This window comes from Girardinichthys multiradiatus, chromosome 13 (assembly GCF_021462225.1).
Source record: "Girardinichthys multiradiatus isolate DD_20200921_A chromosome 13, DD_fGirMul_XY1, whole genome shotgun sequence".
Classification (NCBI taxonomy): domain Eukaryota; kingdom Metazoa; phylum Chordata; class Actinopteri; order Cyprinodontiformes; family Goodeidae; genus Girardinichthys; species Girardinichthys multiradiatus.
The window spans coordinates 19,000,900-19,026,620 of NC_061806.1; the positions used below are offsets into that span (position 1 = coordinate 19,000,900).

The window sequence follows — 25,721 nt, forward strand, 5'->3', positions numbered from 1 at the left end:
TTTTACTGGCTTTGCACCTTAAAGCAGGATGTGGCTTTTCCTTTTCACTGGAGTCCAGTGAAGTCTCCTGTCCTCAGGTGGCCCTACTATATCTATTTTACTCATTTTGAATTTGTTAGTAATACAATAAATAAAAAGCTAGGAACAAGGACAAGTCTGTCTTTGTCCAATACCTTTTCTTGCAACTATGCTACAATTGAGAACAAAAGAGATAAATGTTTTATTTCTCTTTTAAAATCAAGATTGTCCTAATGGTTTCTTGAGGACTGGTATCTATTCTTTTCTGCATGAATAATGTTATAAACAGTATGATAGACATTTGTATATTATTCTGTACAGCTGGGTAAAACAAATCCAGACAAAAATGTTTTAGAGTTTTAAAAGCAAGAGAAGTACTCCCCAGACAGAGATCAGCTTGTAGCAAGAGCAATATAGTTTTATTGATCTAGGTTTAATTATGCCGAACAGGCAGCTAGATGGACATTCTTTGCGTGCTGCCGCACATAATTTGCACAGAACCAGAGAACAACCCACATCCAATTTGAGAACCAAATTATAACATTAAAATGTTTACAACTAGATAAGATCTAAAAACAAAAGTAAATCAGACTCATTCCTTAATTTAATCACTTTATCTTGAAAATTAATCTAATGGGTTAAAAAAATATTCATTCTAAATTTAAAAAAAAAAGCTAACAAAAACATAGGATAAGATCACAGAGTTAGGTTTAGTTTGGCTGAGAGAAGTAGCATGTTCAGAGGCACTGGTTTAGAAGCAGGAGAAAGCTGCCCTCGACAGTGACGGGGAGGACCTCATCCTTCTTTTGTTACAGTATCAGAGAAGAGGGAGTCCCCTATGAGGACAGACACGCATATATAACACAGACAGAAGTATGGCTGGCTCTCCACATTCATACAAACATCCTCACAGGAGGAGAGATTTTTCTCCTGGAAAAAAAAAGTCCTTCAGAATATCTGTGTAGTGACAAAGTAAGCAGTCCAATAGCACCCTCTCTCTGCAGATAAGGGTACTACAACAAACATAATAGGAACGGGGGGAAAGCAACCCAAAAAAGGCTGAGCAGGCATTATATAGATGAGAGAGCTCACAGCATCAGTTCAGACAGGACTTGCATGGTACACATGACGATTAAAGAGACAAAGCATCAGGGTTTTGTGACTCTCCATGTCGCAGTCCACATATGTGCAACTTTTTAGTGGCGTTGCACCAACAACAGATGGTTCTCTACCCTCTAAAGTCAGTTTTATCAGCCCCCCTGAATGGGATATGAAACAGAATGTGTACTAGAGAAGGAGAGCTCAAGTATATTCTTGTTCACAGGTCATTTGGGTTAACCATGGTAAATTCTGAGTCCTTGCTGTTGGTGGAGCCCTCCTCTGGGCTGGAGGAGCCTGACGTAGTGCCAGTCATCAGGGGGTCGTGAAAAGTCCCAGATGAGCCTTCGGGCTCCATTCGCACGGCATCACGCCCTCGCCTGACTGGAAGTGGATGCTTTCCTTCAGCTTCTCTTCCTTCGGCTAGCAGGTCTCCGTCCTGAGACACGAGGATGTAATCATCCCAGTTCTTTCCCTCTAAGCCCAGAGATGACGCCACCTTGAAGATATAATGGACGGCATCACAAACAGTCATATTCAATAAAATAAAATATGCTCTCCGATGAGGCTGGTTTGTCAGATTAAAAGTACCTTTTGATTAAACATACTTTTTATTAAGCTCAAATTTCTGTAGTGAAAATGTTTTGTTTTTTTATTGTTGTCTGATGTAAGATATTAATATTTTAGGAAATTAAAAGCTATGTTTTTATGACCTGTAAGCGAAGAATCCTCATGATTAACATCAGTCAGGGATTTATCTGATAAACCAACACAAATTGGAGAATAATTGTAAAGTGGTAACTGGAGGAGCTGCATGAGGACTGCTCCTCAGGTGGTAGCCTTGCGACAGGACAACTATTACTGTACAGTACAAATCTGGCTTTTATAGGGCCAAGCAGTAGGAAAGCCATTGCTGAAAGAAAGCACATTATAAGTTCTGTTTAAAGTTTGTCACAAGCTGGGACACAACAAACATGTGGAAGAAGGAGATCTGGACAGAATAGACCAAAACTAAACATTTCTAGGCTGTATGCAAAACGCTATATGTGGTGAAAAGCACAGTGCACCCTGAACACAACATCGCCTTGATGAAACATGGTGGCGGCAGCAGCATGCTGCGGGGATACTGTCCTTAAGTAGGCCAAGTTGAGCTGCTCACAGTTTGAATGGCCCAGTCAAAGTTCTTACCTAAATCTTACAGACTTTAACATTACTGTACACAGATGCTCTTGTAGCTGTACTGAAGTAAAAAGTGGTTCTTAAATGTATTGATTCAGGGGACCTGAATACGAATGCATGCTTTCAAATTTTATATTTTTGTCCATTTCTGAAGACCATGCACCCTTTCTACATCCATTCTACATAGTTATACCGAAGCTGTTCTAACCTAAAAAAGTACAAGCGGTATAAATACTTTTGCAGCTGCCGAGACCAACCTGCTGCTCAGGTGGGGTCGTCACTGGCTCTTCCCCTTCCTTCTCGTCCGTGCTAGCGCTCCCGTCCAAATAAGAGTCTCTGCTCCGCCTGCTGTCTGCTCCCTGATGGGGTTCACCATGTTGATGCATGCCGATCAGAGGGGTTTCAGATGCTGCTGCTGTGGAGGTGTAGTGGTCATCAGCGATGGTGATCTCTTCATTCTCCTCTGCCTCCAGCTGACTCTGGTTGAAGCGCAGCGCTCCCTTTAGGATGTCTTTGATCTGATGGGATTTTATATCACAAACAAACAGAAAAAGGTGAAGCCAGCAGATTCAAAGAGTAGGAGCTATGCTGTAAAACACACTCACCCACCTGTTTAAGTCCAGCTAGAGAGATTAGGACTTCATCCTCTTTCTCCACGTGCTCTTGGAGAATCACCTCCTGGATTTTACCTGCAGAGAAATTACTTTTTAATAAGCCACCAAATTATATATTTTTTTACCAGGACTAAAAATTTCTAACCCCGCTGAATGGACAACCAAAAGAGCCTAGATCTAGTGATAGCTATTCTCCTGCTTTTAAATTCAGAAAATAAATAACTCGAGGAGCCGTATCTGAACTCACAGATGTGTGTATTCATCATCTTAGCGCAGTACTTGCTCATGGCCTCCAGGTCGTTAATCTGGCCCTGCAGAAAGGATACCTGGGCTTCCAGATCCTCGTCCTTTTGATGCACAAGAAAAAAACAAAAACTATAATAATGAGGAATTAAGGCTGCTGCTAAGAGGTACGCACAACAGATCAAACAGCTCACCGTCTCTCTTTTGCCCATGCTTTTGCTGTGGGAACGAGAGCGTGTGATGTTGAAGAAGGACTCCTTCTTGGTTGCAGAGAGGGGAGGAGATGAGCCGCTGACGTCACTCCCTCTGGAGGGTGGCAGAGGTGGGGAGGCGGTAAACTGGCCCCGCCCACCAGACAGGCTCTCTATGCTGGGGGAGGAACTGACCGTCCTCGAGGTTTGGCCTTTGAAAGATGGAAAAAAGTAAATTCCAACTAATTGATCTTTTCATTCCTCAAACTGAACAGTAAACACAGGAATACGTTTTGGTAAAGAGTGTTAAAGTTTTTATTCTTGGGTGGCCAGTCGAAGCACAGCAGATGAATTATGTCATTACCCAAATTATAAATGGAAATCTTCAAACAAAACGTAAATATTTTATAGCCATTTAAGTACCTGCTGACTTTTTAACTATTAAAAGTCAGGGTCTCAAATATACATAAGAAAACTGGTTACATTTGTATTTAAATGAAAAAAAAAAACTTAGCAATAACTATTCTGGTTTTTGTTTTTAATCAAATCCTAACTCTGCTCTTCAAATGACCAGTCCCAGACTTAGGGCTTTGGAGTTAACGGAATTGGTGTTTAAATTTGCATTTCAAATGATCACTGCAATTAAAATAATAATAATTTATAATATCAACACATTGAAATTATTCAGCAACATTCTGGTTCCTGTTTGACTTGAATGATGGGGAAAATGCAGGTAGAGGAATCAATCTCAAATTTGGCATACTGTTGAATTTTGTTTTACATGGATGTGATCAAATGAATCTAGGAGCTTCCCTGACATGTGCATATAAAAAAAAAAAAAAAAATCAACAAAAAGTTATCATTTTTTATTTAATTCAAAGAGGGAAACTTATTATATAGAGACACACTACACACAACGTAACATATTACAAGCATTTATTTAGTTATGGCTTACAGAGACTGAAAACCCAAAATTTAGATAATCAGAAAAATAGATTATTACATAAGACCAATATATTTTAATACATTAGATGAATAGCATGGCTATGTTGTAGCCTACACTTTCATTAAGACTGCTTACTTGACACTTGTCCAGCAGACAGTCAATGGTAAGGCTTACTGATTAAAAAGCGGCTGTCACAGTCCTGTGTTCAAACATATTGAGGGAAAGTTTAGTGGAAGGAAAAATTGCAATAGAAAAAGGTGCACAACCAACAGGGCTAATCAGAATTTTGAGAGAACCGTGAAGCACATCCCATTCAAGAGTCTGGACGAGATGGACGGCAAATGCAGACAGTGTTTCAAGAGCCAGCAAACTCTTAAGTTATCCAAGACATGTGCTGCAAATGTTGCATTCCATGTTTTTCAAGCAGTAGGGGATATTTGAAATATTGTTATGAGGAAGATGAGAGACACCAAACCCAATAATCCAGAAGAGTTGAAAATTGCCACTAAAGCAACCTGATCTTCCTTGAAGTCTCAGCAGAGCCACAGGCTGATCGCATCCATGGCCCTCCATGCTGATGCAGTAAGTCCTCCAAGAGAAGCCTGGCCAAGTCTGAAGTGCACAAACTTTACATAAACATACCTTTTTTGATTGGTCTTATGTGATATTCTATTGTTCAAAGAAACAGAATTTTGGATGTGCATTGATGTAAGCATGAAAACGAAAAAGCATTAACTTTGACGATATTCTAACTTACTGAGATGTAACCAAGTACTTCTTTACGTCCAATAAATGTGTTTTCAAATTCAATAACAGATTTCTTTCCCCATATCCGAGTAGCTTTAACAGAACTCTGACTGCCAGCTACAGTTACCTACATCTGAAGCCATTTTTACTTTCAGATGAATCAGAGTTCCTGTAAACACATACACGTCTTTACAGCTGTGTGACACAGATCCAGCATTAAAAACATGTGCTATAATTGCAGCTAAAAACTCATCCATCACACTTGAGCTGTTATTGCCCTCTGCTTGTCTAAGCTTACAGTCACATCCACATGCAGGGCACTGTCAAGTGTGTTGTACAGCAATATGTTCACAAAATGTTAGGGACGTTTGGCTTTCAGGTGGTATTTATGGAGAACATTAAACAGTCATGCTACAGTGACGTTTTATCATGAAAGTAAGGCATTTAAATAGAAACATGCAACGATGAATTCTTCATCTCAAACTTTTTTTTGAAACAAAAGCCAACAACATTACTGGGTATAATACAACAAACAATGTCAATGTCTCTATAACGTGTTGAGCATCAATTACAGCTTGACGACGTCTCATGCTGTTCACAAATTGACTAATCGTCTGCTGAGGCATGGCATCCCACTCTTCTTGAAGAGCAGCCCTCAGGTCATTAAGGTTCTGGGGTAGAGAATTATGAGCCTCTAGACCACGGCTCAGCTCAGCCCATAGGTTTTCTATGGGATTCGGGTCTGGAGAAAGTTCAGGCAACTCCATTTGAGGTACCCCAATCTCCAGCAGCCGTACCCTAATGATGTGACCTTGATGAGCTGGAGCATTGTTCTCCATGAAGATGAAATGAAGCCTGTGTTGTGCATGCAGGGGCACAATGACTGGATTAATGATGGTATTCAGGTAGTATGGACTATTCACTGTAACATTCACAAAGTGTAGGGCAGTTCTGTATTGACTAGACACTTCTGCCTACAGTGTAATACCACCACCACCAAAGGCCTGTCTGGTGAGAACAGTGGCTGATGCATTGAGCTCTCCTTGATGTCTCAAACATTGTTGGCGGCCATCATTTCTGCTCAATGCGAATTGACTTATCAGAGAACAGCACTGAGGTCCACTGGTCCCTCGTCCAGCGTAGATGCTCCCTGGCTAGGCAAGACGATGATGCCTGTGCCTGGTGGTGTGTTCTGGTAACCTTGCAGGTTGTCTAGCAGGCAGACCGGTAAATGGTTTCATATGGTCTGACGCTACACTTGGGTGCCAGACACCTCCCCTAAATGTGCCTGAAGTTGAGTGGCATCAGTCATCTTGTTCTGCAGGGCACTGTTCAAAATGAAGCAGTAATCAGTGTAGGATGTGGCCAAAAGAGTCCACTTTAATGCCTTTCAGTGTCTCTTCCAATCTCTCTGCATCTCTGTTGCAACCTGCTGATGACACTTTGTGAAACTCTAAGCTCAGTAGCCACTTCCTGTTTGAAGCTTCTCATTGGTGAGGGATTGTTGATCACTTGTTTGGTTGAAGTCTTGGTCCCATGATGTCAAAATGTGAACAGCATGATAAAGAGGACTGTTTAAATGCCCATTCTGATTGAACCAGGAAATTTATTAGCTGATTACCGGATCAACCGCCTGTTGTGAATTGTGGCGTTAAGCTCCTTGTTGAACTGTTGGAAACGTGCATTCAAAGGTTTAGAGAAGGTCACTTTAAGCTCACCTGTGGAGGTTATAGTGCATTTTTGGTTCATCCTGAAATTTCACCTGAAAGCGGAATATCCCTAACTTTTTGTAAGTAGTGTATGTTGCGGTTTAGACAGAAGCACAGGAGGAAACAAACCAGGTGTAAAGTGCAATGCTTGACACACAAGCGGTTGCCGTGGTAGCAGTTACCTTGGGTGTCAGTAAAAGCCTGTTCTGGGAGAAAGCCCTGAGACACTCCACCTGAAACTCCATCTAACAGACAGGAGAGTCAAAGCTGATGTAGCCATAACCACATAAACCAGTCGCTGCACACATTCAGGAGATCAGTGTTAAAAAGGACATGCACAAAAAACGCGACACATTAATAAAAAGGCAGGATGTGTTAGTTTTCCTATTTTGCTTTGTTCCTCTGCTCTGCTACTCACCTTTGCTGAGGTGGACTGGCATACTTTCAGATTTCAGCAGACGGTAGTTCAGAGTCTGGGCCTGGATGTGTGTCTGTGATGGAGCAGAGGGCTCAGCGAGAGGGTGAGACAGGGTGGGTGCAGGCGCAGAGGCAGGGGGTGTCAAGGAAGAGGAAGAATATGAAGAGGATGAGGAGTACACCTCACTGTTGATTGGGGCAACGCTGCTGGAGACGCCAGTCATGGCCGGAGCGATGAGCTTTCTGCCGAAGCTCAGCAGGCTGCTGGACACCTTGTTGATGTTGAGCGGAGCAGCCTTTACCGTAGAACCAGAGCTAGGAATGAATGTTGACATGTTTATAGACTGAGAAAAGGGGGGAGTTCCGTTTTGATACCTTAAATAACAGAAAAGTTGACGATTTTCCAGTATCTGTTGTACAGATCCCCAGTCAGTCAGGATCCATAGAAAACTGAATGACTAATAATAAAGCAAATCGATTACTTTATCATCAGTATAAATGTTTTCCATAATTCCATGGAGGCATTAAAGGTCATTATCTGCCACTTGCTTTTGGCGCTAATTACAGACCACGTCAAATGCTTCAGTTTGTATTTTCAGAAAACATGATTGGTCCCCAAACATTTCAATGATTTTGGAATAAATCCATCTGTTCCATCGGTATATTTCTAATAACTGATCATTTCAAAAACTGAACCCGATTTAGCAGTTCTGGTCAGTTTTCAAACAAATAGCCTAGCAGTTTCTTACCACAATTTGACAAAGGAGTTTTAAAATGAATGTGACATTTGCAAATCAGAGAATCAACAGTGGCAAAAGGTTGCAGACAGAATTAAGTACATGGCAGGTTGAGATACAAATATGTAAATAACTTTATCATGCCATCACAAATGGATGCTAAAAAAAATGTGTGGTGACACTAAGCCAACTTATAAAATAGAAAATACATAAACAAACAACTTCCATCATACCTATTTCTCAGTTGAAGCTGTTTTTAATGATTGCTGAAAGACAATCTGCTGACTGGGATATGGAGATGCTACAGACGTTACCACCTGCAGTAGCTGTAGTAAAATTTATGATCATGGTGCACTGAAGTGACATAAGCTGATAGAGTCTAGAATTGTTAATCAAGTTACTAAGGTTACTATAGTAGGTTTTACTTCTAGTAGTCCGGTGCATTTTTAAAAAGCTTCTATTTCAAAATACAATACTGTCAGACCAGAAGTTCTCACATCAACTAAAGGCCTCAAAACGTGGCAAAAAACCCTAACAAACTGACCGATTTAAGAATTAATTTAGAGAAATGGAAAAAATGTAGAAGAAACCAGTTACAGAAGCCAGTTTTAATAACACTCCCATAAAAAAAAAAACTAAACTCTGACATTAAAGTTAAGCACCACTCTAAATATTTGGAGCGAAAAACAAACCACTTAAAATCTTACTGGTTACACAGTTTTCTAGAGAAATGTGTCTGTATTGTACCGTGTCTTGTTCATCAGGTCGGCTCCTCTGGTTTTGTAGTAATCCAGGTTCTGCTGAAACTGGTAGTTCACAGGGCGTGGGTTATTCTGCAAGAGAAACAGTAAATCTGTCTGAATTAGTGATGGACATCAGATGAAACCACTTACGAGTGTCCATGCACTAAGGAAATAATACATGTGTTTATGAACCAGAGGTATTTCGTGTTTATGAGTATATATTATTATCAGGCAACTCCATACAGTTTACAGTGTCTCCAGTGGCTGCACCGGCGCCTCATGTATTCAGTGTGACAACCTTATGGTCAATAATACCCAACAGCTCAAGTGTGATGAAATAAAAATGCTGCCAAATGTTTACTCCCCCCCTCCTCCCTTATCACTCACAGAGTTACAGCACAACAAGATGTCTTTTTGGATACAATATGCGACTGTTGCTTGAGGATTTCCACCCACTGCTCTGCATGTGAGCGACTCGCTTTGGCAAGCCTCCTCCTTATACTGCTGGAAGAGTCGAGCAAATCACTCTGAGCAGAAACAGGAGCAGGGGAAGACATAGCCTCGACTCTGAGAACTTGCAACACTTCACATACATTTCAACGTCGCTCACCCTCTGTTCTTTAATGAATCTGGGTGGCAATGTAACAGGACTTGGGGAAACAAACAGGAAAAGTTGACAAAAACTTGACTTTTCTTGTATATTGTTAGCTTACTTTGGGATCTCGGAGAAACAGAGCTTTTTGCAGTAAAGCGTTGATGTCTCCTATGGGAGGATAATGCATCAGTAGGCCCAGGCAGGTTTGGAAGTTACTTGCGATTACTGAAAAAAAAGACAAGCATAATGATCATCAATTTCTTCAACCTTGAGACGAGTTTAAGTAACTACAAAAATGTACAAGCTGTAATAAACAAAATTCTATCTGTGCTGCAGATTTCAGAATAGTTTCTTGATCCGTTTTTATATGTACAAATAAAAATTCAACACGTCTTCAGATAATAGTAGATTACTTAGAATAAAAGGAGAGATGCACTTGCTCACATTAGAGCTTGTATGTATGGCAGAAAATAACGTATCGTCTTCTGCTTCAAGAAATATGACCTCATCTGATTAAATGAAGCAGAGTAAATCTCATTCTTCAGCTCAGAAGTGTCTTATCAAATTATATGCCACAAAGGCCAAAACATGGCTTCACTGGATTATTGGAGCAATAAATGGAGCGTACAAGCATCTCGGATGTAAAGGAGCATGGCCACAAAGACGTAGTCCACGAGATCCAGAGTGATGCTGTCAGCAAACAGAGCGTCCCACACAACCAGCAGGTCCTGGAGGGAAAATTCACGGCCGAACAGCAGGCGAACCCACCGGCTAGGAGACCGAGGGGGGGGGGGGAAGCAAAAAAGAGAGGGTAAATGGATCTGTACAGAGCTGAGAAAGGATTAAGAACAAGCTGAAGGAGTAGTTACTGACATGCCGTAGATCTGCGGAGCGATCTCCAGCCGGTTCAGGTGCATGTGTAGCTCGATGTCGTGCTTCTTCACCAGCTGGTCCTGGATGCGGTTCACTTTGGTCACGACGGCGACGGACGGGCCAGCATCCTGGGGCCGAGCGAAGGGGATGCTGGTTAGTATCTCTTCCTTACCCTAAAAAATAACAGCAGATCAACATGCTGATGAACAAACTGCATGTAATACAGTACACCTTGCAAAAGAATTCACAACAATTAAACTTTTTCTCATTTTGTCACGTTGACATTATTTATATGAGGCTACCAGGGCAATTAATCAGTTATGACTTTCATTCAATCTTTGAATTGGTATATCATTCGTCATTAGACTGACCTTATTTTTAATGTCGGTGGCTAAATTCGATTTTTTTTTTAAATTGTCCAGTATTTGGCTTTGTTTTCCCTATCAACTCTGACTATCTTCTCTGTCCCTGCTGCAGCCCAAAGCAAGATGCTGCCACCACCATGTTTCACCATGGGGATGGTGCGCCCAGAGAGATGTGGGGCGTTAATATTTATATCTTAAATCTCGTCTATGCTACTACCCACTGCTAAATATCTTTCTTTGCATGTTTACTTATAATTTTACACAGATTAACCTTTGCAAGCATAGTGTTTCTTTTGAGCAGGACAGCCTGGCATTACTACATTACTAAATGAGCATGATGGCTTTGTATGCAACTATGCAGCAAGTAAGACCTGAATTAAGCTAGAAATGGTGCAAACAGTTCACATCAAATGAATTAAAACAGGCTGGCAGAGATGTTTTTCAGGAAAGAAGTCACATGAAACATGTTAGGTCAAGAGACTGACCCCTCATCAGTGTAGCCTGTATAGATGGCCATGTTAATAAAATTGTAAATTTCAAGAAATCATTTAAAAATGAACCCCTTTGTATAGCAATCCCATTTCTGCGTGTCAGATATTGGATACACATAGGGCTAGTCTTTATGTCTGACAAAGCAGCTGCTCGTCATCCATTAGCTCACACATCAAGCTGTATTTACTGTTACCACGGCAACAGGCCAAAGCGTCTTCAAATCAGGCAGGCCTGAAACCTTCAGGATCATTACTTAATGCTGGTCTAAAAAGCGCAATCAACTGACCTTCCTCACTTCCCTCTCGAAGGTGGAGAACCACGGCTCTGCTGTCTCCATCAGCTGTGAGAACATGGCACTGAGCACATGGGTGAAGCGTGGACACAGAGGAGGGAGGTAATGAGAAAACAATACAAAATGAAACCGATTTTCAGCTGTGCAATCCAAAAGCCTAATGTACTAGAGCTGTACTCACTAGGCATCGTGTTCGAGGTACGCAGGGTTCAACAGACATTTCATCTCTTCGCTGCAGGACAGAAAGAAAAAAAAACAAAAAACAGCAGACATCCTAAATTTTCTTGTATCTCATAGCTGTGAAAATTTGTTGACTGCAGGGAAACGGATGTTAACTGGAACTACAAGGAATCAAATTGAGCTTCAAGGCAAGCACACACTGACCTGTGGCTGGCTGTCTCGCTGGCGTGTTGGAAGGCTTGATGGTCACAGTGTAGCACAAACACTATGGGAGCCAGCAGCTCGTGCATCCCCTGCAGACACAGAAACAGACCTGTAAGGGTAGCGATAGATAGAGGAACATGCTTCATTTGTGGTCAGTCTTTCTTTAATAATGATGCACGAGGTTTCTAATCCTTGATGACAGCTTTAATTTAGATATTATTAGTCAATGCCCCACCATGTGTCACTTCCAGTTTGGAAAGGAGATGTTTTACCGGCCATCTATTTATTCATTGGCACCTGTTACTGACACTGATAATCATCAGGTTACGGAGGCATTTTGTTCTTTGGTCTGAACTCCTCAAGCACTGAGTGCCTCAACAGAGACCAGGATTACTACAGATTTTCACCAAACATTGAAAGTGTTCACGGTGTGTTTGTGGGCATTTGTACGGGAATAAATACAAGACCTGTAAAAACTAGGGATGGATGGATGGATGGATGGATGGATGGATGGATGGATGGAGAACAAACAGATGAAACGGATGGATGATGGAATGAATAAAGGATGGATGATAAAATGGATAAAACAGTCAGATGTTGAAACAGACAAGTTTGATGAATAACTGGAAGGATGGATGGATGGATGGATGGATGACAGCTCAACAAAAGCATAGATGAATGAATGAATGGTTGATAATGAAATAAATTGACTGAGAGACAGATTGGATTGACGGATGGTTAATGGACAAACAGAGGGAGTGATATACAAAAGGACTGGATAGATGGAACCCTTTGGCATTGGAATAGGAAGTAAAAACTGAAAATTAAAATACTAGTCCATATTTTCTTTTTTTGTAGTTATTTAGATCAATAAATTAGTTGCATTCTACACTTTTTAATGCTCACATACACCAAAAAGGGCCATGACCATCAAAACTATGACTGTTAAAAACAGAAAACATATAGTAATACCTGTTTATAGAGTAAATGCTCATTCTCTCTGGCGTAACAGAAAAGGATGTCGGTTAGCTTGGTCCTCACGTCCTCGTTCTGGAAGTAACGGATCTCAGGGAATCTTAGGTAGAAGAAGAACAAATGGTGTGATTTCATCTTAACATCAGCAAACGTGAGATTAAAACAGACAGAGAAGTGCATACGTCCTAAAAACGTCCTGCTTGACCATCCCCTTCAGCTCTTTATCCTGGAAGAACTTGTTCCACAAACTCTGGAGAAGACGAGGAGGTAGAAACCACGACAAAAATCAGTGATTTGAGCAATTTGTAGGAGTAGAAATAAACGTGCTGCAGTCACATTAATAAGATGCAATAACAACTAAATGAATAAATTAGCTGTTTAACAAAAGCCCATTCTTTTAGTGAAGATTGATAAAAGAATATATCATAACTGCTGAGAAGAGTTTAGCAGAGGAAATGTTGCACTGGGTTATACTCTGGAGCAGTGGAAGAAAGTCATAAGGTCTGATGAGTCCAGATTTATCCTGTTCCAGAGTGATGGGAGCATCAGGGTAAGAAGAGAGGCAGATGAAGTGATTCACCCATCATGCCTAGTGCCTACTGTACAAGCCTGTGGGGGCAGTGCTATGATCTGGGGTTGCTGCAGTTGCTCAGGTCTGGGTTGAGCAACAGTATGTGTTCAAAGAATGAGGTCAGCTGACTACCTGAATATACTGACTGACCAGGTTATTCCATCAATGGACTCTTCCTTCCCTGATGGCACGGGCATATTCCAAGATGACAATGCCAGGATTCATCGGGCTCGAACTGTGAAAGAGTGGAGCATGAGACATCATTCTCACACATGGATTGGCCACCAGAGTCCAGACCTTAACCCCATTGAGAATCTTTGGGATTTTCTGGAGAAGGCTTTGCACAGCAGTCAGACTCTACCATCATCAATGCAAGATCTTGGTGAAATTTTAATGCAACGCCTGGTGGAAATAAATCTAGTGACATTACAGCTTATCGAAAACAATGCCACAGCGAATGCGTGCCGTAATCAAAGCTAAAGGTGGTCCAACAAAATATTAGAGTGGTAACTTTTTTTTGGCCAGGCAGTGTATCTCTAGATATATCTCTCTATCTATCTATCTCAAGCAGAGCATTATAGAGTTAGCTGTGAAAGTAAATCTGTTGGGCTTCTTCTTGAGACTCATTCAACAATTCTGAGCGCTGCTCTGCCAGACAGCACATGTTAAAAAAAAAAAAAAAGTGTATTCTCTTATTGAAATCTAAGGCAAAAACTGAAGAAAACCATGATTCCTCACCCCCTCATCCTGGGACAGCGGATTGTTGACCACCAGGTCCTGCTGGCCTGCAGCCTTGCGGGGGTTAGTGATGTGCTGTGACAAATGAACAATAAATGGACTGAACTTATATAGCGCCTTTCCAGTCATGCAGACCACTCAAAGCGCTTTACACTAGAGCCACATTCAGCCAATTGCACTCACTAACGCTCACACATTCATACACCGATACGCAGATCGGTAGGCAACTTCAGGTTAAGTGGCTTTCCCAGGGGCACATCGACATATGGCAGGAGGAAGCTCGGATCGAACCCACAACCTTCTGATTGCAAGACCACTACTCTTCCTACTGAGCCACAGTCGCCCAATAAAAAAAATGAAAGTCTGGAACTCAAAAGTGGAGGACTACAGTGCTTTCCAACCACATTATGACACTCGTCTCCGCAGCTGAGGCCTGATATAAGTTTATTTTCACTTAACATGACATTGGCTGGTCAAAGAGTGAGCAGTAGAAAGTAAATTGGTTGGATTTGATAGACGACTTTACTACTGTTTTTATTCTTTTTTTATATTTTGATTGTCTGTCCATGTTTGACTGAAAGTTCGACACTCTTTACATAGACCAAGAGGCCCTATACCTGTTAGATGTTTTATTCCAGGAAACAGGGGCAGCTCCTGGGTCTCGTCTCCCAGGAACATCTTTTGATGTAAAATGGATGTATCAACTACATCAAAAAAAGGCTCCTTATGGTGCTGGCTGGAGCTGCTAAGACAGTGTCACTATCCTAAGCGAAACAAGTCCTGCACCAACATCCACAAGGAACAAGATATCACTCCAAAAGCAATATAAAAGCCAGATTACAGCTTTTAAATGAACACAAAGATCTGAATATTTGGAGATATGTCCTGTGGTCTGGTGAACCTGAAGTTGAAGTGTTTGGCCATAATGACCATCATTAAGCTTCCCAAGGGGAAGCACACCCTCCCAACCTTGAAGTACAGAGGTGGCAACATCACGCTATGTGGGTGATTTGCTGCAGCAGGGATTGGTGCACTTCATGAAGTACATAGTATCACGAGGAAAGAACATTATGTGCAGATATTAAAGATACATCTCAAGACACTAGCCAGGGTCACTAGAAGGTGTCAGACTGGTTACACTACAGTACTGAAGATGATGCTGGATTGCCACTTAAAGTTATGCATCTTCCACATTTAAGCGAAATATAAAGCAAATTTAAATATTAACATTGTGCCATGAATTTAGAGATAGGGGAAAAAACAGTATGTAGTGGTATAGTTGTCATAGTAAAAAAATCAACTAATATTGCACAGAAGGGCCCTCCCACCATCTCCTTGATCTTCTCATACTGAGCCCGGTGCTCCTTGGTCCTCTTTATCCACTGCTCCTTGTCTTCAGGAAGGACCTCCAGGTATAACTGCAGACACACATGAAACTGATGAGTCGCTGATCACTCAGACATGAAATCTGGCCCTACACAAGTTAACATTGACCTCCTACGTCCGCAAAACTTAAAGAGTACTTTAAGGGTTTTGCCAAATTTAATACAAAAGAACCAGCAGAAGGCTTCATCTACTCGACAGCTACCTTCCAACAGACGCTCCGGAAGCGACTACTCTTCAGCCAACCATTGATACCAGCCTGCCGGATCCTGGCCAGGTAATTACTGTTGAGGAACAAGTCGTCCCATTCTTTTCTGCACATCAGAGAAGGATGATCAGAGTTCAACCTAAATTTAAAACCATTACTAATCTGAAGTGTTGCCTTGAAATGAATTTAAAAGTTCAAATAAAACTGAAAAATGGAATGTAAGACCAGACCTGTATGAGAGGAAGGTGGACTCAGGCTGGGAATAGGAGCTGCTGTCTAGAGATCCTGCTGAGTATAGTGAACAGAACCACGAGAGGGAGATGTTAGTCCCAGGAAGTGAAACAAAATGAATATCTCTTTGAGGTTTTATTTTTTGTAACTTTCGATAACTCCATAAAGAAACGGGCCATGTTGCTGCCTCCAAATGACCAGCTGTTTTCGTTTTGATTGGCCTTGCAACAGTCAGTGGAACAGAAAAAGGCCAGAAGCAGAGAAAGTGATGACAAAAACCAAAGTGGCAAACTGCCTCTTGCTCTTTATTGGCGGTAATAAATCTAATTTGGCCTGCAGGTGAACATGCATTCAAGTCAGAGAGCTGTCTATCAGAATTAGTTAAAGGAGTAGATCATTCCACAGAGACGCTCACAATGAATATTCATCAGTTCCACAATATTTTCCTTCTCTCCCACATAAACATAAAAACAGCCGTCGCCCCGAGGCTCACCCTGTGTCGTCTGTGACTCACACCTCAGTCAGCTTCAACTTCATTTTTCTTGTACATTTGTCATGAAACGTAAACTGGTTAACTCCATTAGGCGTCTGTCAGTTTAGCAGGAGATCAAATCATTACAAAGTGGACATACTGCTGCGATTCTTGTTGAAATTGTACAGCGGGTCGAAACCGGTCTCCTGCTGCTCATCTGTCTGTAGTGGGTGACGGGTCTCAAAGTTGGGGTGCTGCATGGCTGCGGCCTGGCTGGATTAGAGCATGTAAAAATGAGACCAAAAGAACAGAAACATAAAGAAAAACAAGGCAGTGAGAGTAAATAAAAATCTGGTTTACAGTGCCATTCAAAAGTATTCATGCCCCTTAAAAACCTTTTCTAGTTCTGTCATGTTACAACTTGGAGCTTCAGTGTATTTTATTGTGACTTAATGTAATAGACCAGTACCCAGTGTGTTGCATAACTGGGAATGTAGAAAAATTATACATGGTTTCCAACGTTTTCTGCAAAGAAAAATATGTAAAGTCTGGCATTTATATAAATGTTTGGATCTGTTGACATCTACAGCTGCTCTAGAGTTACCATGGGCCTTTTGGCTGCATTAGACTATGTATTAGTATCTGAATAAAGGGGAGATGAATCCAAATACATGCAACATGTTTCACATTTCATTTGTTAAAAAAAAACATAACTACTGAGTGTAAGTTGCCTTCCCCTTCACAATTTTTCTACCATATGTTGGTCTATGACAGGGGTCTGCAACTTGTGGCTCTTTGGACCTTCCACACCGGCTCTTCAGAACTTTGGCAGATTGAAGTAATAAAGAACGAAAAAATATGTTTTAAATATAATTGATAACATTTTTTTTTTTTTTCTTCATGTAATAATAATAAATTTTTCATTTTCCACAAATATCAACATCCCACTGGAAAAAAATGTATTCATCCTCTTTTTGCTAAAGTTTTTTGTTGGGTTATGTTTAAAAGCTATAAACAGAAATAAAATGAAGGTTATTCAAAAAATATAAATTTCCTATAGTAGATATTTTTAGAAAATTACAAGTTGTCTATTTTCAGAAAGTCGTGTAAAATTAGTGGCTCTTGCATTGTGAAGGTTGCAGAACCCCTGGTCTATCAGGTAAAAATCACAATAAAATACATTTAAGTTTATGTCTGTAATGTCAGAACTGACAGGAAAGCTGAAACATTTAGGACATGCAATGATTACACAAAAACCCATCACCTTTTAATTGTTTGATTTTTTTATCTCAACACTTACGGACACAGCCGCGAGATTCTCCTAAGTCAAGACCCGGAAGGCGAGGATGTTTCTGCAGGAGGAAAAGGTCACATCAGTAAAACATAACACGTTCAACACAAGAGAACAAACAAAAAAAACAGTATCGATACGGACGTGACAGGACCCGGACACCGATTGTGGTCCGTGAAGAATGAGCTCACAGTGATATACGAAGAGACTCAACAAATCTAATAAAGTCATGAGAAAAGCATGAATGCATCACTTAAATACATTGATGTCTGACTTTCCTTCTAATAGAAAATAAACCGAGATGTTTCTGAATAGTTGAGAACCATAAAACGTTCTAGCTGAATCCAAACCCCTCCCCCTGTTCTTCAAAATGTAACTAGATATAACATTGAGCACAACTTCTCCATTTGGGGTCAACCAGGTACCAAACTGGCCTATAGTCAGACTTAATCAAATTACTAATCACTAAGAAATGATCACCAGGTCAGTTTTTGAGAACTCTACACACTACTTCTTTAAGACGAACCCTAAAGTAACAATGGCCTTTGGCCTCAGGTGGAGGAGCTTCTGTATTTCAGGCCACGTAGGATCACAGGATCAGATAGATTATGGCAATAGCAGCTTTAAAGCATAGAGAGATAATCTAGATCATTAAAGAGGTGTCGGGTAATAAGTCAGGAGAAAACTTCCTTGTGGTGTTTTTGTCACATCCAAACAGAAGGTGAGCCTTAGGCAGACCTGCTATATGCTGCTCACTGGTTAGAAAACACATTTGTGGAGAGCCAGCTATGATCTCACTGGTACTACTGAAATTTGGACACAAATGGATGTCTGGATGCTTACAAGTCACACTTTCTAGGGATAACCTGGAATTTTCTTATAGAGACTTCTTCCAGTTTATGACTATTTTTGACTAATAGAAATTTCAGATTTTTCCCTTGGAATTTTCCCTTTCCCAAGAGCTATAATGAACAGATGGATATTACCTTTTCATTAAGGTTGCAGTTCTAAACAGTAAAAAGGCCCAACTGAGGGGATTTTCTCTTTTTCAAACCACACATCAGACCTGTCTATTTATATTTTTGAATAAACCTGGTGTGTCTGGGATGCAAGAATGCAAACTTTGCACTCCAAGTTACATGATCTTCAGAGGCCAACATGCATCTCATTAGAAGCTGATGCTCTTTTCTGTGTTCTTCTGCAGATAGACGCCTGGAAAACACACAAATATCCTGTCCAAACCCAGAGTATATCTCAGATGTCCACAAATTCAAATTGTGCACCGTTTTAATCTCAACACATGAAAGTTGTCTTTTTCAGGGGATTTATTACAACATGCAACAATTGTTTCTAACTGCTGTCAGTTATTTTAAAAATTGAACTGATTGAAGGGTCTTTGTGAAGACATATTTAACACGTTCATTCTTGTGCTTGTATTGTTCACCGCCTTAATATCTAGATAGTCCTGTAGATAGGGGTTGGAGGAGATTTCCTTCTTGCTGGACAGTTTGCAACATTCTTAGGAAACCATGTATGCTTATGCTTTAGCTAAATAAAGAGTGAGGCGCATTGTTTGCAGTTATTGCCAGAAAAGGCAAAAACCATAAAAGCAAACACTAATATTTGAAAACGTATGAAGTGTGTTTGTTTGTAATAACACTGGCTTAGAGGTGAGAGAATAATATGTCAGATAAGATGCACACAAAAGTTGTCTCAATCAAAATCTTTCATTGTGTAACAATTGTGAGAAAATCCTGATGATGCTCTTGAATCGCTGGTCTTCGGTCATTCAGTGTGACAGAGGCACTCAGAGGATTTCGCTCTCTTCCAACCAAAGATAACCAGGGAAAATATCAAGAAGGGTCAGCAATTTTCTGAGAAAATCCCACAGCATGACTGGTGCTGCGACCGACGATTGATTATTGTCTTTTGCCCAGCTATAAAAGGTTATAACCTATAAACTATTAGAGGTTAAGATGTTGATGCCTCAAGCTGTGACCCTTTCCAATTTCTGTAAGATTTTAGAAATCCCTTTGTGTGCTGAGCTCAAGTTATTTGTTTTCCTGAGAAAAACCGAAAATCATTTAATACAGAGTTCAGTTTAAAAGAAAACTGTTATCATTGTTATGTAGCCAAACCTAACAAACATATGGTTATAAACCATTAACAGCCCATTGTCCACAAATATTGCTGGGTAATGAATCAAGTGCACCCTTTCAGCTGTCAGAGCTGCTGTATTTGAGTCACAAACTGGCCGGTTTTTCCATGATTACATACAGATTGTTTATGAGACTCGAGTTCCAGACCTCAAAGACGCCTCCTAAAACCTATTAACCATAGACGAAACACTGGTCGACAGATTGGCAAAGAAACGCCATGAAAACAGAAATGACTTCATATGAATAATGCATGGCTGTGTTTGTTAGGAAACATCTGTCCTACTCAGAGACTAATGCTCTCCTTGAGTCGGCTAATTATTTGTCTCCTCCCTTCTCTCTTGAAAGTGACATTATTCCAGTAAATAATCAGAACTAATCCACAACTACAGAAAAAGAGAGGAATGATGTGAATAAGTAGCTCTGATATTGGCATTTTTTCCTTAGCTTTATTTAGAAAATACAACATGACAACTTTAAAGTTGCTCAAGTGGCTGGAGGTATAAAACAATCTAGTCCTGTAGCAAAGAATATTGATTTTTATCAGAAACCATAAGAGAAATATTTAGAGGTATATTTTTCCCAAGAGGCCAGTCTTCAGACACACATCAAGCTTTTTCCTTTCATTTTCTCCAAAAATAGTCTGTCTAAAGTTTGCCTGCATCTGTGGAAGCCTTTTTGCTTGGGTGAAAGATGCAGATTTAAAGACTTGAGGCCTTTCTGCCACAATCCAGTTTTAAAGTAAAGCTTCTTCTGTATTAATCAATACTTCCTACAGTTGCAAGAAACATGACAACTGAAGATAGGAAACTTTGGAGTATTCAGCTCAAGACTCGGTAATATTTAATCTTCAGCAACTGGAGTATTCAATAATTAATGATCTTCAATGAGATATCAAATCAATACATAATGAAATGCATGAATAAATCAAAAGTCAAACTGTTTCAAGGTACATCTGTTCCTGAAATGTATAAATGCACTATCCAGATTCCGGTGCTTTACTGTTCATTAGTCTACAGGGAAACGAAGGACTGCTTTTAAACATTTCTTTGCTTGACCGTATTTTTGTTGTTGTCTGAAATCACAGATAAGAAGAAAAAACAAAAAACAGTGAGCCAAACTAAAAGGTTCGATCATACTTCGGTCACGAAGTTTCCTATTAAACTTGAAATATCCATACACCAGGAAAAAAGACTAATAAAGCTCTCTCTGTCTTTTTAATGACTTATTATGAAACTGCCAGAAAAAAAATCAGGTTAGGGTTTCATAAAATTTAAAACAAAGAAAGAAAACAGCACAGCAATCCCATAATGAAGGCCAGGGTTTATGGATGGGTTATAACATTTTGAAAGTATTAATTGGATTTATTAGCAACAATCTGTGGCTGTACAGCAGGAGACAAAGGAAAGGCAAACTCCTGGTCTGAGCTAAGTTTTTAGTGTGAACAGGAAAGAACCTCCTGTTGACAATCTTAAGGTTTGTTGATTGCAGTTTGTTTCTACAATAGGCCTGGGCCAGTTCCTGGCATCCAGGCATAACATGGTTTAAAATTATGTCTGAAGATGCTGCTGGATGGTGGTGGAACCGACGAAAGGCTGTCAGACCCCGTTTTCTCATATTCATGCATTCAAGCTTCTTCTACACCCGGTGAACGTGTGTTCTCCGCTGCAGGAGACACGCATCTGTCCAGAACGTTCTCGTACGCTGCCTGAGAAGGCAGATATAATCATTTTACTCAACAAGAACTGTTTCTGATTTTATACTGTACCTGCTGCGGCAACTGCACGACAAAGTGAAACACATTATATAGATTATTTACTCAAAGACTAATGCTTTCAAGCTTTCCTTTCTGTTAATTTTAATGATTTTAGGTAAACGTGGGTTTTAATCTGACAAACTCCATCAGAACGCATACTCCTGTTTCTTGAATATAACTATAGTAACAATAACAATAACATCATCATACCCGCAATAAAGAAAATGTTCTTATAATGTGGAGCAGTGGGAATAATCGTTATTTTTCTGCTTTAAATAAATTGAATTAGACCATGTTAAAGATTTTTGTTTTAGATTTAAATAAATACCAATAATAGAGTGAACCTGTGGTAGCTTTATAATCACACAGTATGAATCTCATGCCGGGCCATCCCCAGTGTAGAATCATCTCAAAACACACAAAAACATTGTGCATGGACATGCACTACATGCTGTAATAAAATAATATAATGTTGGCTAAATCAAGTCAAAAAAATTTTTTTTCTCTTACGGAAGTAATAGAAAAATAGATCTTTAAAAGTGCTCTGCCTGATTTGCTGTTTCGAATAATTTCCCCAGGCTTGCCTTTAAAAGAAAATCTTTATAAAAAAATAAAGTGATAAACAGTAAAATAAGAGAACATTTCTCACAAGATGCTTCCTAGAAGAATCCACATTTCCACTACAAGGCCGTTTCTATTTGGTATAACTACTGTGCAGTGTGTAGTTACCATGAAGTGACCGCAAAGGTCAGCAGTATCACATCCTTTAAAGTCAGGAGAGTACTCCAGAGCCCTAACCGAGCAACAGGAAATGAGATGTCCAACAATAAAAACCTAACTAATTAAAAAACTGACTGAAACAGCAGAGAACGACATACAATGATGCTGATAAAAAAAAAAACCTACAAGCTAAAAGTCTTGCATAAATGAGGAGCTATTACATAAAAAAAATAAAAAAAAACACAAAGAAAAGCTTGTTCTTTGCTGGCATAAAGAAACAAAGACCAAACCGTTTTGTAACTACACCCAGATCAATTGTGTGCAATGTTTTGTGTGTTTGGAGACACCCGAATGAATGACCTCAAATCTGTTTTTGGCAATTCCAAAACTTTTACCATCGCTTTGAACGCCTATTTAAACTAAAATAATGGAAAAAGAAAAGAAACACTGAGAAAGTCCGTCGGTCTAATATGAGATCCCATTTAATCAGAGTAGTCTGCAATAAAATGAAAGCAGGTAAAGAAGGCGTCATGAAGAGAGAAGCCGGTTAAACGAAAAAGGCAGCCTGTAGTTCGGTCAAAGAGAAGCTAAACAAACTCACATGCCTCTAGTTCAGCACACAGCGAGAGCTCAAAGCCTTTACAGTCACATGCCCTGCAAAGAGCTGAGAATATACCCAGAATCATAGCCTTTACAAAATACCACGAACTTTACAAGTTTTGAATGACTTAATTAGCAGACATCTCTCTTTAAAAATGAATTTGAAGACTAGCGGGAAAGGTGGGGGTTTGAACACCCACAAGAGGTCATGAAACAAACCTAAACAGGGGTTTTTTTTCCCCCTCTTATCTTCACTACTTTGTTAGGGTTTACTAGAAAGTTTTGGCACATTAATTATGTCTGTACTGTGTAAAGGGGACAATGAAAGGATTATTTTACTGAAAATGCTGTGTAATCCGCATCACAAGCTGTGGTTGAAAAACGACTTCAGAATAACAGTAAAAAAGCAAAACAGACTTAAAACCTGCACGCACAAGTGAAACCATTACTTAGTACCGTAATCATATCTACAAGAATAGGGTTATTAAACACCATACAGGTCAATACAACAGCAAATTGAGAGACCAACTGAGAGAACCTGCCACAGGTCAGAACTAAAGAGGTACCCAGAAATCAGCCGGTGACCAGTTTTACCCTTCACCCACCCTGATTGATTGGCTGGTCAGAAACTAAATATCCTATTTTTTTTTTTTCGATCAGTCAATGCAACATAATTAAGGGGCAACAGTTTGTGCTGACAATAACGCTCTTCGTTGTGGATGAGGTTACGAAGTGAAGAGTTTTCCTTGCCATTTTTAGTATCAGAGTAGTGTTTACAAATTAGGTCAGATGAACCACAACAAGTGGAAGATATTTCTAGAAAGGAAACAAACATTTTGTAAGATACCAAAAATTGGCTGAAGGTCAGTTAATGACCAAAAGCAAGTTTTTACTTTAATTAGAGGTAAAGACCACACTGCACAATAGGTTTCAGCCATGGGCCAGAAACCCTGCTTCTTACAGTAAATAACCGAAACAGTCTTTGGCTTCAAATAAAAATCTATTCAGTTCTTTCATACAGCACCACTGCTAGAGATGCATAAATCAATAGGCCAGAGTTGGAGTTGGAAGATTTTCTCTTGATCAGGTATCAGCAGGTCACATAAGGAATAATAAAGATTTTTTACCCCATTCATTAAATGCATCAAAAACAAGAATTCCTACAATTTTTGGTCAATAGTAGATTTGATGTAGAGATTTTTGCGTTTAAGAAAAATTTGATAAAGTTGGGAACATATGCTTTGAAGTGTATATAGGGGAAATATTTGTACCTTCCTTAATTTTGTTCCTTAATTTCTCCTTGGATTCAAAACTACTTACTATATCAAAGAATCTGAAGCTGATGTTCTCTTTTATGTGGTATAGTCCTTAGAGGACAAAATAAAGAAAAATGAATTGGGTCAAAATTGGAATATCAAAAGAAAAACGAAAATTCCAGTGGACCAGAAAAGCCCTGACAGGTGCATCTCAATACACTTAACAAAAAATAATGTCAGGACAGTTTACAACAGAACAAATTAAAATCCAATTCAGTCCAATTACACCCAGCTTCTAGTTACAAACTCAAGTACACAGTTCAGTTTCAATTCAATCCAACTATAACACAACACAATCCGATTCAGTACACCATTACTACTTGTCAGTCAGTAACATGTTGCCTATTTAACAGAGGGAGTTCACTTCATGTGTACACCACAGGCCATGTGCAAACCAGTATAAAACCGCATTAAACCGTTCATACAGTGCTGAACCCATCCCAGTCCCACGACACAGCACCACAAGACATGCTGTCAGGAGAGTGCCCATTTTCCCTAAACATGACAAAAACGAGTAAAGAATAAACATTGGGCATAGGGTGCTCTCAGAGTTCGCCTTTTACGCTAAGGGAAAGTCGAAGCCATCACTCGGACATTATAAAACCATGTGCTCGCTAACATGTGTCCTTTAACTGTTAAAATGAAGACTAAACCAAAGAAATGGCCTTAACACTGCCAACTGTAGCTGTCAGCTGTAACAGAACATGAACTGAGATGACATGAGAGCTAATGGCGCTAGCTAGGCTTTTAGCAGGTAAACGAGCCAGTGGAAAGGCCCTGTCGTTACTTCCGACACACTGACACAAGACGAAGTTGTACCACAGGCATTTCCTCCTGGCGCGAGCCCGCGTCAGCAGGAGCGCAGCCATTAGCAGAAAAATAATGTGGGTAGTTAGAAACGTTTAAATGTTGCTCACATACCAGTCTGGATCATGCAGGGACCCTCATTCTGATGACTGACTGCTGATTTGTAAACACTAGCAGGTCAGGCGGATGTGCTGAATATCAGCTGACTGGTCATGTGACCAGCAGAGAGAAGCTCACGAATTGTGATGTTTTACGCAGCCAAAAGGAAATTCGTAGTTGTTCTCTTATTTAGAGCAAGATGTTTGATGTTTTGCATATTTAAAATGGTTTAAATGATAGTTTAATACTTTTTAGACAGGTTGATTACACTACTCGATCTGATTTTGATACTCAAACAAGTGCAAACACATATAAAGTTAGTTCACGGAGATTTAACAGGTGTCTGTAAACATTTTTTTCTTAAATCAGTCAGTCAGTCATTTTCTACCGCTTATTCCATAGTGGGTCGCGGGGGAGCTGGTGCCTATCTCCAGTAGTCTATGGGCGAGAGGCTGGGTACACCCTGGACAGGTCGCCAGTCCATCGCAGGGCAACACCCATACAACCATGCACACACTCATTCACACACCTAAGGGCAATTTTAGAGTGACCAATTAACCTAACTGGCATGTCTTTGGACTGTGGGAGGAAGCCGGAGTACCCGGTGAGAACCCACGCATGCACAGGGAGAACATGCAAACTCCATGCAGAAAGACCCCCGGCTAGGAATCGAACCCAGGACCTTCTTGCTGCAAGGCAACAGTGCTACCAACTGCACCACCGTGCAGCATTTTTTTCTTAAATATTTTTGAATA

The 25,721-nt window shown here is 40.1% G+C and overlaps 1 protein-coding gene across 5 annotated transcripts; it reads right to left on the bottom strand.

Moving 5' to 3' along the window:
* Nucleotides 1-410: 410 nt before the first annotated feature.
* tbc1d5 (TBC1 domain family, member 5) lies at nt 411-25,075 on the bottom strand. Of its 5 annotated transcripts, none has more exons than XM_047384063.1 (23): nt 24,982-25,075; nt 17,522-17,573; nt 16,382-16,494; nt 15,749-15,803; nt 15,516-15,624; nt 15,256-15,345; nt 13,928-14,002; nt 12,801-12,868; nt 12,616-12,718; nt 11,644-11,732; nt 11,441-11,491; nt 11,254-11,323; nt 10,111-10,283; nt 9,866-10,008; nt 9,356-9,462; nt 8,647-8,732; nt 7,164-7,477; nt 6,928-6,990; nt 3,347-3,555; nt 3,157-3,256; nt 2,905-2,984; nt 2,553-2,813; nt 411-1,615 (listed from the first exon to the last, which is right to left on the bottom strand). In XM_047384063.1, the coding sequence occupies exons 3-23, from the start codon at nt 16,479-16,481 to the stop codon at nt 1,337-1,339; spliced, it is 2,625 nt and encodes an 874-aa protein (XP_047240019.1). In that variant the 5' UTR covers nt 16,482-16,494; nt 17,522-17,573; nt 24,982-25,075; the 3' UTR covers nt 411-1,336. The 5 variants fall into 5 exon arrangements, with proteins under 5 accessions (XP_047240019.1, XP_047240017.1, XP_047240020.1 ...); XM_047384061.1 differs by having other exon boundaries at nt 15,749-15,806; XM_047384064.1 differs by having other exon boundaries at nt 16,382-16,490; nt 24,982-25,059.
* Nucleotides 25,076-25,721: the final 646 nt, after the last annotated feature.